Source organism: Ylistrum balloti, unplaced genomic scaffold (assembly GCF_031769215.1).
Source record: "Ylistrum balloti isolate Yb309-2 unplaced genomic scaffold, AGI_CSIRO_Ybal_v1 Utg369724, whole genome shotgun sequence".
Taxonomy (NCBI): domain Eukaryota; kingdom Metazoa; phylum Mollusca; class Bivalvia; order Pectinida; family Pectinidae; genus Ylistrum; species Ylistrum balloti.
The window spans coordinates 1703636-1718045 of record NW_026781942.1 but is presented as its reverse complement, the minus strand read 5'-3'; the positions used below and the strand labels follow the sequence as shown (position 1 = coordinate 1718045).

Sequence of the window (14410 nt, the reverse complement as noted above, 5' to 3'; positions counted from 1 at the left end):
GCAAGATAAACGAAATATATAGTTACACATAATACCAACCTCCCCAATGAAAAAGCAAACAGTTACTTAACGAATACTCTATGTAGGCTGTGTCGATCTAGATTTTGCACCTGAAACAGCGGGTCACAAGGTGTATGTCGGAAAATGTGAGGTGGTTCGTCAAAAGTCATAACAAACAACATTCGTCCTTGTAAATCTTCTCATTAGTTTACCTGTTGGTTCAATTACTGTACCTTGTTATCATTTAAAGGTATGGTTAAAGTACATGAAATGTAAATATGTCATCAGTGTCTTTTCGAACAAACTAATGTAAGGCGATGTATACCCACGTCTTAGATAACCTATCTATTTAGCATTAGAACAATAATATATTGTGAATATCTTAATAGTATACATCGTCTATATCTCGATATAGCTAAGCTGTATAGGGGGCTATGAAGCAGAGAATATCTATCATAAATTTTCATTTCCTTTTATTATAACTGGGTGTACCTTTGCCCCAAGCTAAGCGTATCACCTCCGTTCCTTGTCTGATTTTCCATACTATGCTCTAACATTGCTACCAGTTGTCAATATTTCAAAGTAGAATCTTTATGTTATTCGTGTCAAATTTTCAATCGTATGAATTCACAAATTTTCAAGAGATCTACGACATTTTCATTAACAACATCTTTACTTTTCATGTAATATTGTAGTGAACATATTTCTTTGGGAAAACCATTTTCGAATAGTGTTTCATGTTTTGTGACGTAATATCTGCAGGTAGGCGATATAAATTTCGACCGGCTGCCCCCGTTGCATAATATTTAGAGGCGACTGAATTTGAGATATTCGCCTTTTCTCGCTTTCCTTAATAAAGACTGCTTTCTTCCTATTGTCTTTCTAGGTTTGACACCGCCCAAGTCAGGAAGGCTATGGGTTCTGTCCAGTGACATACCAAATTCATTAAAATGATGCTTTGTATTCTCTGTTTGATCACGGATTGTCATACAATGCCCAAGTATTCATGAAACAATATTCATTCTTAAGTATAAATAATCTACGTACATATCAATTTTCTTTAAACCCCTATAATTCATAAATTAAGAGTTTAAAAGAAAAAAACTTAAACGTTGAAAATAATATCTTGAAATGTTTCCGAAATTCCTTCGGTTTATCAAAAAAAGCATTGACTTAGATATTAGATTGATGACCGGAAATGTTTGCATCTTACCAAAAGCAAAGTGTACAATATGTTTGTATAATGAGTATGAGATCATGGATACGGGCCCAGACTATGTCACTGACCCCAACATTCATGTCAATTGTCTTTATTCGGAATGTATTCCGGGAGTGTGAAATCACAAACATCCATAACGTCTGAAGTCGATTAGCTACAAATAGCACCAAAACAAAATAAAAAGTTTCAGCGAACAGAAGCTGATGGAGGGACAGATACATCAGTTCTCATAATCGTCTCACAGGAAATTTTCTTTGTATATGTTTTTGAAATATATTGCAAAGCGTTTGGTTATCAGGTTGGTTAAGGAATAATCTGGTATCGAATCCAAATTTTACATCGTTTTGATGAATCCTACCATAAAAATATATACAAACCCTATTGATATTTTTCTATATAAGCATAGGCTAATGTTGTATAATACCCATTTCTGAAATAAAACGACAACTATAATTTGATAGTATTCTGAATGAAACAATATGTTGAAAGACAAATATCAGAGGTAGGAACCTTTGTATTTTTGGTGGGGAGGGGGGAGAACTCTCGCTTTTTACCTCGAGCAGGAGGAAGCAATCAGTGCGTAAATCAAAACACATCCATAAAGGACTGCTTTACAACATTTGTATTTCATCCCGGAAGCTAGAAATGTATTGCAGCCAAATCTGTCACCTCCAGTCTCATTTTGTCAACCTTCCAACAATTTTCTTTTCCAATGTATGGAACATTTTTAAGTTCCTCATATGGCGGAATGTTTAAAGATACATCTTGTTAATAATTTCTGAACTTGTCAATGTATTTTCGTCATTTCACTATATTAAACAACAAGTACAGAATATGCTCAACGTCCGAAAATATACTTGCTCGCAGAAAGTTTCTCGTAAATAAACCTTTTTATTTCCGAACTGATTTTTTTCTATATTTGTGACATAGCATGATAAGCGAGAATTGTTCAACCGTTCTGATGACACGCCTGAGACAGGAATAGACAGCGCTACTGTCAATTCTCAGGGTCGGTGTGCTCTCTACAGAGTTTAACGGTACTGAGACAGGAATAGACAGCGCTACTGTCAATTCTCAGGGTCGGTGTGCTCTCTACAGAGTTTAACGGTACTGAGACAGGAATAGACAGCGCTACTGTCAATTCTCAGGGTCGGTGTGCTCTCTACAGAGTTTAACGGTACTGAAACCAAAGTCTGTAAGCAAAAACTGTTTTATGAATCTCAAACGGAAAGTTTTCATATGCGTGCACGCTTTTTCTTAGTAATAGGCATGCGGTAAGTATAAGCTTTATTGAGAAAAGTCATTATTTACATGTAAACTGTGTAAATAACGGGTCACCATATCGCAAAACTGGGTAGGATATGGTACTGTGAACCCTCCTTAATTAGCATACTAACCTGGTCATAGTTATCTCCCTTGATTATCTGACGATAACGTCGGCAGGATGCTGTTGGTATCTGCAATATTTTCTGTAAATAAAGACATTGTTTTTTCTCAATCCTTTTCATTGTCTAATTATGTTTTATGTTGCTGAAATATTATTTATATATAGAAATTGCTGAAGTTAAGTTTTTGAAAAGTATTCGATCTGAATTATTCAGTCATGCACTTTGTTGTCGTTGATTTCTTAAGTTTCTTACCGATAGTGAGAAGCAGCTTGACATCTCTATATTCATTACTTTATCTCTCATTGCTTGTGTTCACTATTTTTTCAACTTGAGAAACTTTTGTTTTGCTTAGTTTAAAATCTGATTATCTGTGTGATAACTTAAAAAATAACATTCGTGGAAAAATACTTCTATAAAACATTATAAATAATCATTATCCATGTACCTGTTTAAACGAGGAGAAAAACTGGAATATTCAAAACGGATGCCAATAACACAATCGGGACGAAAGGTAAAGGTCGTATGCCGGAAATGCTTGTAACGCAGTGCTGTAAACGTTTCCAGCCTACAAGAGGGATAACACCACATAAAGGTGCGCGATTTCTTTTTGGTCTACGACAGCCGCCATGTTAATCTAGGTTCAATTAATATCACATGCTCGAAACTAGAATAAGGACAATATATTCGAAACCACAAACACATGGTTTTATTACGTAAGTGTCCTATCTGTCTGTTTACGTAAATAATGATATGTTAAGTTGTTTGTTTATATAGGTTTATCGAGAAGGGAATAGCCAAGGTCGGCGGGGCTTATACATTGTAGAAGTTGGTGGAAATAGGAAATACAACAACTTGCGGGAGGTCCGCCACATGCTGAGCGGATTAGGATCAAACCACGCACCTCTGATTTTGCCAGAATGTTGCATTTCTAATACTCTAATGATAAGAGCACACTGTCGTATATTTCAAGAAAACTCCTGTATATATCTGAATCTTTTTTCATGAAAAAAAATGTGATCAGTAGTATTAAGGTTTTATTTTTATTTATGCTATGACGCTGTGTCTAAGTATTGAAAATATCTTTTAAAGGTTTTCAAAATCAGTGTAATAAAATATCACGAGTAACAATTAATTTGATACACTGAGGATTAGTTATATACACATAGGAACAAAATACACCGAATTTTCAAGTGTATTACTTCATGAGTTACTTCCCTTCGTCCAACATCATTTGGACTGGGAAGCGGTTGTGGTCTACTGCACACTTTGTTCATAAAATACAAGAAAATTTGTAAACAATACAGAACTACATGTACCATATAAACACATTATAGTGAATTACATTATATATACACAAACGTTTATATATTATGGCTAGTGTTGATTGTGTATTTCTAATTCATAATTTCAAATAATTTCGTTTTTATGCTCATCCGTCTGAGTTTAGTCTCGTTCACATGGCTTGGTAATAAAAGGCATACCCACATATAAGTGATGAAGAAGAGGTGTCAGTGACTTTTAGAGTAAGACTATTTATCAATTAGTGATTAATAATCGATTTCAGGGAATATCAGGGTCATCCATGGTGATCGGTATTTAGCGGTAATGTACAATGTACACATATATGTTTCATATTACAGATAGTTTTACTAGATCTTCAGTCGAGGTTTCATGGTCGTGTCCAGTTATTGAATACAATCGAAAACAATACTACATTTATTTGATCTGCTGGCCTCATATTCACACTTGTTCGTACTTTAATTTATCTTTCGCCATTTTCCCTCCTATATGTGATATTCGTCCAAATAAGGCATGAGACAGTTCGAGGACATGGAAACTCTGAGAAATGGACATCAGAAATGAGAAAATGATATGAAATCGATTTTGACATAGTAACCGATTTGTGTTGGCCTGCACTCTCGCATGAAATGAATATACTTTAGCATCTGTGTAGCTATCCTACATCAACACAACAAGCGTGAGATAACCAATCTGATAAACATGGATGGATTTTTTCTGTTTATTTTTATTTATTCGCATTCAAGCGCTTCCCTGATGTAATAAGATAACAAATGTCATTGGCAGATTCGAAATAAACAACGATTATAGTGGCCTGCAGGATCCCTATGCATTTGTTCTATGTTAGGGATATCATGATAAATTTTATACGTTAATAAACCTGTAGTATAATCACAGAAAACTGTATCGTAAGTTTTACGCCAAACAATTCTGTATAATCTATCATTTTCGTGGATGTATAATTTTAGTGGAACTAGTAGGTATCCATTGTATACCAATTCACATTTTAAGTCATGAATCTATCTATATATAGATATAGTTGCTTACACACGGTATGCCACTTTAACATGTACAAATCGATTAGCTAAATTTGTCCTTTTCACGACTAATTGATTTCACGAAACTGAAGAGAAAGTAAGTTTTCCCTTTACATAATTGCACGTTTTTGCACCATGGTCAGTAACTGATCCTAACTGCTGCAGATTTTATTTTGATTCAGCAAATGCTGTATACAAGTGTCGATGCCATCAGTATAAATATTCCTATTCTTTGTGGTATCGCTAATATGGAAATGCATTGATGTGTTCTGATATCGTACACTGTATAACATATTATTCAATTATATACGTGTGTAATTCCCGTATTTATAAACAAGAAAATATATTCCTGATAAACGAAGAGTTATGAACCCCATCAGCATGTCTTTATAGTCAAAAGTAACATCAGATGGTCACATCTAATAAGTGATAGCCACAAAGAACGTTCGATTGTCAAAAATAATAATTGATTGTCACAAAAGTAACATTCGATGCCTAAAAGTATTATTCGACGGGGAAAATAACAATTGAAGTAAAAGCAAATTTATTTAATCGTTTAATGCTTAGTTGTTCAATCCAACAAACACCATTATAATATTATAAACAAACCACACATGATTCCAAGTCAACGTTGACAAGTATATAAAGAGTAGGTAATAACAAGCGATTCATATTATCAAATGGGCGGATTTCTGATGCCATACAATGCCAGTCAAAATATCACAGATACATATATGTACTTAACATTTCATAATGCGCAGTTATATAAGTCATTATTTATATTGAAAAATATCATCTCACAAAATAATTATAATCATAAATCATTAGATAAGACGCAGCATTCTACATTTTGAAATGCAAAAGGCACATACGTTAAGTTGTACAATTACAAAACAGAATATGAATAAAAAGATGTCGATTATTTATGATTTGTTTGAAATGTCATATTATACCATAACTATGTATTGTTGACCTTTTACAACTGTGACAAACGTGTGTTTGTCATGAATTGACGCTGATAATTATGTCTCAGGAAGGGTTTTCGATATTAGGTTTTAATTGCTAGGTCTGTCTAATACAAATGTTATACAGTATGAGTTTCCATCAGAATTAAAGGATTTCCCAAACATCTTTCTTATGTGTGACAAATCCACAATTGCAGTTATTAAAAAGTTGATTATAAATAGGCAGACTGAGGCAAATAACAGTCATTACTAAATCGTTAATTTGAAAAAAACAAAAAATCTAAAATGTCATTTTATTGTTGCCTCGATAGCTGAGTCCATCACCTCATCAATAATCAGTGTCATTATTTGGGGGAAGTATCTTTGTACTCACTGATTGCTACATCAAAGAACAACATACGGAAGACCCGCCGCACTGTATACTCATAAGATGAAGTGTTTTTGTTCAGGAAGAACCTGGATCGCATCTTCCTTTCACAAGCAAACCACCCCGAGTAAGGATTATCTAACCAAACATCTCGTCCTGATACCTTACTGACGTGGCGACCATTTACAACGCCCATGCGGTCAACTATGCGGTGACTTTTAAAATCTATAATACGTAGTTATAGAAAGCTTGTACATCTATAACGTTTGATGTGAACGCAAAATGTTACCCATATTATGATACCATTTCTAGTAGAGACGGGAATGCAAAAAAAAAAAAAAAAAAAACATGGAAATTTATCAGTAAGTTTAACTCTCAAATTCAAAATGGAATTCAACACAACCCAATTATTAAAATGAGAAAAAAAATATTACAAATACCCTGATACCGTTGACAAAAAAGTTATCAGGAATTAGGACACATCCTCGTCTGACATGTTTGACAACATTAACGAACGCAATCGGTGATATGAAATGTAAGCTTTCATATCCAGTACTTGTGTACCTATTGATAACGTAATCTATATTTTGCTATGATATTAATCAGTTTTGATTGAAAACCATAAATATATTAACATTTATAAAATGCTTAATAAAAAAATGATATTTTTGAATGAAATGCATTCCTTGAATAACAAGCAATATGATTGTATTGATGAAGTTTCCTTCTAATTTCATCGATGTTGAAAAAAAAAACATTTAAGTACTGACAATTAAATTACATATTAACATGTTAAAAGGACAATAAAACGAGAAAGATAGATTTCGTTTTTTTCTATGTTAAGGCTGAAGAAACAAAACAACTATCTAATGCAAAATAAAGTATTCATTATTAAAAACTGTATACAAAAACAGAAATATCACAGAATAAAACCTGAACATTCAAAGCCTACAACGCTTTCTTGTACATGGATATTTAGGATTACATGTATATGTATGACAACGTCATCATAGAACATTATTATCCTGATGCATTTAAGCATAATCACACACCATACGCCTTACATAGAACTGTTACAAGAACTCTGGTACAAAAAAAAACACAAACATAAAACCTGCCATACAAAATATCACAGAAAGACAGATTATACCATGTGACCATGCCACATGACTTATCACGTGAGCAGCACCAGGACGGAATTTGATGTGATCAGATAGAAATGACTAGCACCAACTTACTTGTTTTTATGTCAACAGCTTTGTAGCCCACCTTTTCTATAGTTCACACCAGTGAAAAGTATGTTTTTACATGTTAAATATACACACGCAATAAATTATAGATATAAATTAGCATCACAGCTAAAATGAGCAAAACCGTTATTACATAATTAGAATGATGACATGTTTTGACTGTAAAAACCATGTGAAATCCTTTGGCTTTATCCCGATTAAGTCATAACTATATACATATCACCTACATATTGAACATTAAAAATCATAGCTAATAAATGGCATGTGTACATTTTGAGCCAGTCTAAAAAATAAGCAACGGTTTTACCGCCTTGTCGTTCGTGGGGGAGGCTGTGTTTGCTGAGGAACGTTCAGAGATTGGGTAGCATTGTCTTGTTGTGTTGGCGGTTGTTGTCCTAAACGTGCTGGTCTTTGGGGTATTCGTGAAGGCTGGGCTGGATGTGGTTGTTGTGTCTGTTGTTGTGACCGTGTCTGTTGTTGTTGCTGCTGCTGTTGTGTTGGTCTTGTTTGACCCAGCCGTGCTGGTCGCTGTGGAAGTACCTGACCTTGTTGTGGAGGCTGATGCTGATTATTATTATTATTTAACGTATGTCGGGTTGGTGGGTGTACGCCCGGGATATGAGAAGGATCACTTGGTTCTACGTAGGCTGGCGGGACAGATATTATGCTGATGTCACTCGGTTGTCGATTTGCAGCTAACTGTCTCTGGATGTACTGTCGCTCGTGATTTTCTTCATTTCGTTGGCGTATTTGCATAGCTAAATGAACGACACAAAATTGATATAAAAGTAACATCTGTGTTTCAGTAACGCACATTTATGTTTTCAAAAGAATTTTACAATTGCACGTGTAAGTTTTTCCATATAAATCTTTTCCCTGTTCATATTTTGCCATATTTCCATCTGACTTCAGATTGAATAAAACCCGTGTTGACTTGTCAGTATTTTTTTCATTTCAATAATGGAAATTATCTGGTAAAAGGATACAAATATTATCTTAACCTCAGACTAACATTGCTGCTGTAGTTTAACTGCAATGTTTGAATAATGTTTTGAGTGCAAATAACAATACTAGAACTACTCGTGTTTTTATTTTTCAAAAGTATTGAATTGTCGATCAAAGGATTGATCAGCAATAAATATACCCATCATGACATAAACAGCATTGTCGTAAAATAAATATACCCATCATGACATAAACAGCATTGTCGTAAAATAAATATACCCATCATGACATAAACAGCATTGTCGTAAAATAAATATACCCATCATGACATAAACAGCATTGTCGTAAAATAAAAAGCCTACATATTATAGCTGTAAGCAGACATTTACGAAAATAAAGCTATCACAACCGATCTTGTAATTTTGAAATTGGAATATTTATAATGTCTACGTTAGAAGGATAATATCACTGTAAGGTTGATAAAAAGAAATGTGAGCTTGTAAAGGTCGGATGTTTTCATATAAGATATAGACAAACTTCACGGGATGTTTTTTCTTATGTTCTAAAATTTTATGTTATCGTGGCGTTCGATTTTTGTAGTTTTATTTCCCCTCCATATTTCGTGGATCCTTGATTTCGTGGAATACTAAGCTCAACAAATGCACCGATTTTATCATTATAACAGTTCGTGGACATATGGATCCATGGATTAAGAGTGCTCGCGAAATCAAATATAAATCCCAAACGAAGATTAGTTATTTCTTAGTAAATAAAATCATCCAATCATACAGGTGAGAGGGAAAGATAAAAGTTAATTCATTTTCGTTCAATGTTAAATTCGCCTTGAAATGAAGGATACATATATTTTGGCTTGACCTAAACCTGTCTCACCCTTTCGTTTCGCCCTATCGTCAAAAGAGCGAAAAGTACAACTTTCAGATTGTTTCGAAGAATTTTTAACGCATGGTAAACTATACATACCATATGTATAATATTTTTACTCTTAAATATCTGAAATATACTGAAGATTTTTTTCTAGTTAGATATTTACCCCGTAGATGTCGAATGTCACCATGAAACCCAGGCGGGACAGCTATACTGTCTTTGATAGCATCATCGTAGGCTGGCGGTTCTTGACTGGGAGCCTGATAAGGAGGTGGCTCCCTAGGCATGGCAGCTGAAATAAAAATGCATTTTTTTAAAAGTGTCCTCGTGCAAAATTTGAAAATAATCAATATCATGTTTCTTCTTTTAGCATTTGTCGTTTACCTTTTTGTTTATTTGATATGATTTCCTTTTGGATCGTTGTGTCTTTCCCCGGTTAATGGCCCTAATAACCTTTTATATGTTGACAAACCGTTAAGAATGTAAAATTGACAATAATTGAAGAATAAAGGGACGCTTAGAAAAATGATACCTAATTATAGCAAATTTCTATCCAGGAAAGAATTCTGGTTCTGGTATCAAGAGGAAATGCCCGATAAGGAAAATATTTTGTTATTTTTCCTCGTGACTTCTAAACCAATGTGTCATGCTGCTGGTAGTAGAAGTAGCATTAGCAAATATAGGAGCTGAAATGACTTTTGAGAATTCCTAAAACAAGTCTTAGAATTTTTTTCTCTGAACAAAACTTCTATCAGAAAATGTTTATTATCATTATATTCTTCGTCATTATATCTTACGCTAGGTACCTTGGATTTCATCAATACCATTTTTTCTTAATATGTTTACCTACATAAAATTAGCTTTGAATTGAACTATAATTATAAATGAACCTTTTACAGCTGATAAAGAATATTTACAATATAACATCAATTTGTAATGGTCACAGTAAGAGATCAAATAAAAAACATTTTAAAACTGATGAAACTTAGACGGTCAAATATTTAAACAACTAAATGGAGAATATGCCTAGAATGAGAAGCGGTAATCCAGACAAAGCAATCAATTCATTTGTATAAAATAATCTAAGTTAGTTTATGAATCTCGTTATTACAGATGCTGCAATTTCCTAGAAAATGCTCTCTTTTGTCCGGAGCAATAAACGAATATTTATCTTTGTTCGTTAGAGTTCTATAGAAATCCATTCCAATGTTTGAACACGGTATGAAATAAAGGTTATGTATACTGGGTGGTAATGATATCAGAAACCGTTGAAATTGTGTATGCGTCTCTGTATTCGCATATCTTCCAAATTAAAAAAATAGGACACAGCGTTACGAAAATATTTGATGAAAGTAAAAGCTTAATCAGTTTTCTATAAATCTGAAATGTGATACCCTATTTTCTCATGATATTGATTGCGGTGTTGTATTTACTCAATCAATTTTTAGTTGTAATATTACCCAACTGAAATATGATTTAGGGAAATATTTCAGAGGAGACGTTTGCGGTTATTACATATTTGTTTATGATACTTACGCCCAATTCGTTGTACTCTGTTCCTCCGTTTTGACTTATGTTTGTAGTAAACAATTAATATAGTAATGATAACCGCCACGAATAAACCGAAAGCCACCCTGGACAAAAAAACAAAAGAGGAATTATGTAGCATTTTATACAACACTTGATGTATTATATCTATTGAGTATTTTTGGGTTTTTTAAATACTTTTTGAGATACGTAGGTATGTGATTACCTACAGAACAATACTGCCATCAGACATCAACCTACATCTAATAGTACGGTTGATGCAGTTTAGTCCATTATTTGCAATCAATTCAAAATTTTGATAGAATGTGCGCTTTACTTGTGGTTTCATTTTTTATATACTGCAAAGTCTAGTGATACACGTCATACAATAAATACGCTAATATATAGCCGAAACAGATACTGAATACACGATTCAAATACTAATCTAATGGAAAAGAATTAATATAAGCTCGAAGTTTACCCATCCCATACATATCATTTGTTTGTGTTATATTGTTGAATATTGAATAAAATATTGTTTAAATTGATATCAATTGTAGTGTTAATCGCTGTTTTTCAATACATTTCAACCATCAATTACATAAATACAATTAACAGATACTCTTTCCGAGACGTAGAAAACCGACAGTTATGTTGCATACGCCGTCCTCATATTTTGATCAGGATCATGTCTATTACATTTATTCCGGCGGAAATGTTTTTTCTATGAACTCGACTATTCTGCGAGCGCCATTTAAACTTGGTATATCCGACACCGAATGTTTCGTTTCGCGTGCACCGTATGCCATCATGACTTTCTCGATCTCATCCATATAAAAACAATTTTCAAATGAAACGCGCTCATCCTCTTTGTTTTTGATCTTTGATTAAAAATGTACAATCCAGATATCCCCACTTATGCCAGTTTTTGTTTTGTTTTCCGGCGACGAAATAAAAAAAAATCGAATTTTTTCTAAGACACAAGAAATTTTGTGACATGCATAAAGTGCTTGTGAAAATTAATCTTCGTTCATGCCAGTATGAAGCACATATAAATGTCGTTTACCACAGAGCGTAGGCGAGAGCTAAGGTCCAGAGGTCGTTGCTGTAACAGTTCGCATTTCGGACGAATTCTCGAAGGAGACTTAAATATTGTTCGTAAATAATTTGGATGATAGGCAGCACGTTCTGATTGAATTCAGAATAAAGTATGTTTTCATTGGTGTTGTAGTGACTTACATAAACAACAATCACAGCACACATTTTACCCGAGCATTGTTTACTGGTTATTTGAGGAATCTCGTATACTGAGCTTAACTCTATAGATGTATTATACACGCTTGAATGATACATCCACGGTGTGATTAACAATGGAGACCAAATAAAACGTAATTTTGGCAATATGGTGGGATATTCGACACTTTTTTGTTTGAAAATAGTGTTCGGGTGATGATATGCGAGTGATGGCGGTACATGTACTTTAAAGCAGCCAAGACTATTCAAAGACAATTTACCATCACGTTATCTTAATTTTTTTTACTCGTGCTTTGTTTGTGGTTCGAACTCACAATCCCGACAGCATATCGCCAATCCAGAAAATATAAAAAGTGTCCAACCCTTACGCCATGGCAACATCCACCAAAAGTGTTATTTTGAAAGTGAGATACAACGCATTCTGATATTCTCAACATGATTAAAGTAATTAATTTCCTAACAGATGATATGAGTGCTTGGGCATAATGACAAAGTAAATTGGGTAAATCCATTTAAATTTTAATCCTTTAATGTAAAATCATTAGTTTTTCGAGGGGAATTTGTTTTCGTTGACTTAATGGTACTCAAAATACACGATTTTATATGTTCAAATGATTACATGAAGCTTCATTGGTTCACATTTATTCACGCCATCAAGTGTCGTGTCTGTCCACTATTGTAGTTTTGTTTGGTTGTTTTCCACCACGAAAATCGAACCCCGCGAACATATATTGTTTTTGTTTTAGGTCTTAAAACCACAAACGCTGAAAAGATGACACTTTTAACAACAACAAAAGTATTTCTTGATATATATTTCATTGTTTCTAAAACATGGGTACGTACAATATCCATAAAACGCTTCTTTTAATCATTACTTACCAGAAATCCAAACGATTCGGTACTCGAAACAAGTTAAAAAGTATACGGCGAGTTTCGCAACGAAATAGGTTTGGGAGAATTAAGTACTTACCAGACATACCAAAAGGTATACCAACAGTCGGCTGCTGAACCATCAGACATAGAGTCGCATGACTGGCTCACAACACACTGAAACAACAACATCGATATGTATAAACGACATGAAATCGTAATTCAAACCCAGTATTGATAAACAATGGCAAATGCACACACAAGATCGTGGGGGAAAATCAAGGTGAATAAGACCATGTGTTCTGGAAGGGCACCAGTAATGTAAATGTAGCTGGTTAATACAATAAATGTTGCGCTCTCAAAATGAGAAACGAGGATATAACAACAAAACTATTTGCCACACTAATATACATAATATATATAAATAGGTGACAATGCAAAATGAAACAATCTTGAAAACAAAAAACAGTAAATGGAACCTGAATTATATTTTCCCGTCAGTTTCCTTATGAAATTACATGCTTTAATAAAGTTCTAACTTTGCTGCTATTGGCTTTGCAACATCCGAGTTAGATGTCGTTCACACGAAAGGAAAATTATCTTACAGTAGGAGCTAAACCTAAATTGACAATCAATGCAAGAATTGAGTTTTACAATGACATTTGGGGAGGGGGTAATCGGAGTACCCGAGAAAACTTAAATACATTGTGCTCAAAGGAGAGATGAAAAATATCCTGAGAACAATGTTGTCTTTAAATGGCGATTGGCGTGAACCGAAATGGAAAACAATATCACGGAACCGTTTTACTATTGCATATACACAGCAATATATGTCTGTCTCGACTTTAAAGGATTCCAAACCAACTATTAACTACACGATGAGTATATATCACAGGCTGTGTATATTAACCATAGGGCGATCGAATATGTATTCTGCTGCTTTAAATAGCATCGCCATGTTGAATTTCCGTATCGATCAAGAATAATTCCATAATGGTTCTTTAAACAGCCCCGATGTGTTTACAAGCTCTTACCAAAGCAGATAATGGGGTTCATTGACTGCAGAGTAATATAGAACCTACATGGTTTCTTTGTATTATCTCTTTGTCTCTACATTGATTTTCGGAAAGTCTGGCTTTTTTAATGCTAACGGTCTTGATGCATTGCCCGGACCCAACACAAATTTAAATTTCCATGGCATATCCTGGAAGTAGTCAAAGAGGGAAATCGATATGTTCCTACTTGATTAATTTTTCTGATATAATAGCTTACTTTGTTATAAAATATGACATGTTTCTGCTTTTAGCACAAATGTTTAGGTTTTTCGTAAACCGTGGCTGCCATAAATAATCATTGGTCGTTCTTAAAATGGCTTGATTTTAGAGAGTAGAACAATTTTGTTCA

The 14410-nt window shown here is 33.9% G+C and overlaps 1 protein-coding gene across 1 annotated transcript; it reads right to left on the bottom strand.

Moving 5' to 3' along the window:
* Positions 1-7828: 7828 nt before the first annotated feature.
* Positions 7829-13964, bottom strand: LOC132565508 (putative mediator of RNA polymerase II transcription subunit 12). The gene is made up of 5 exons (XM_060230158.1): positions 13917-13964; positions 13107-13183; positions 10892-10989; positions 9522-9647; positions 7829-8283 (listed from the first exon to the last, which is right to left on the bottom strand). Exons 1-5 carry the CDS (start codon positions 13962-13964, stop codon positions 7829-7831), a joined length of 804 nt encoding a protein of 267 aa, XP_060086141.1.
* Between the last annotated feature and the right edge of the window lie 446 nt (positions 13965-14410).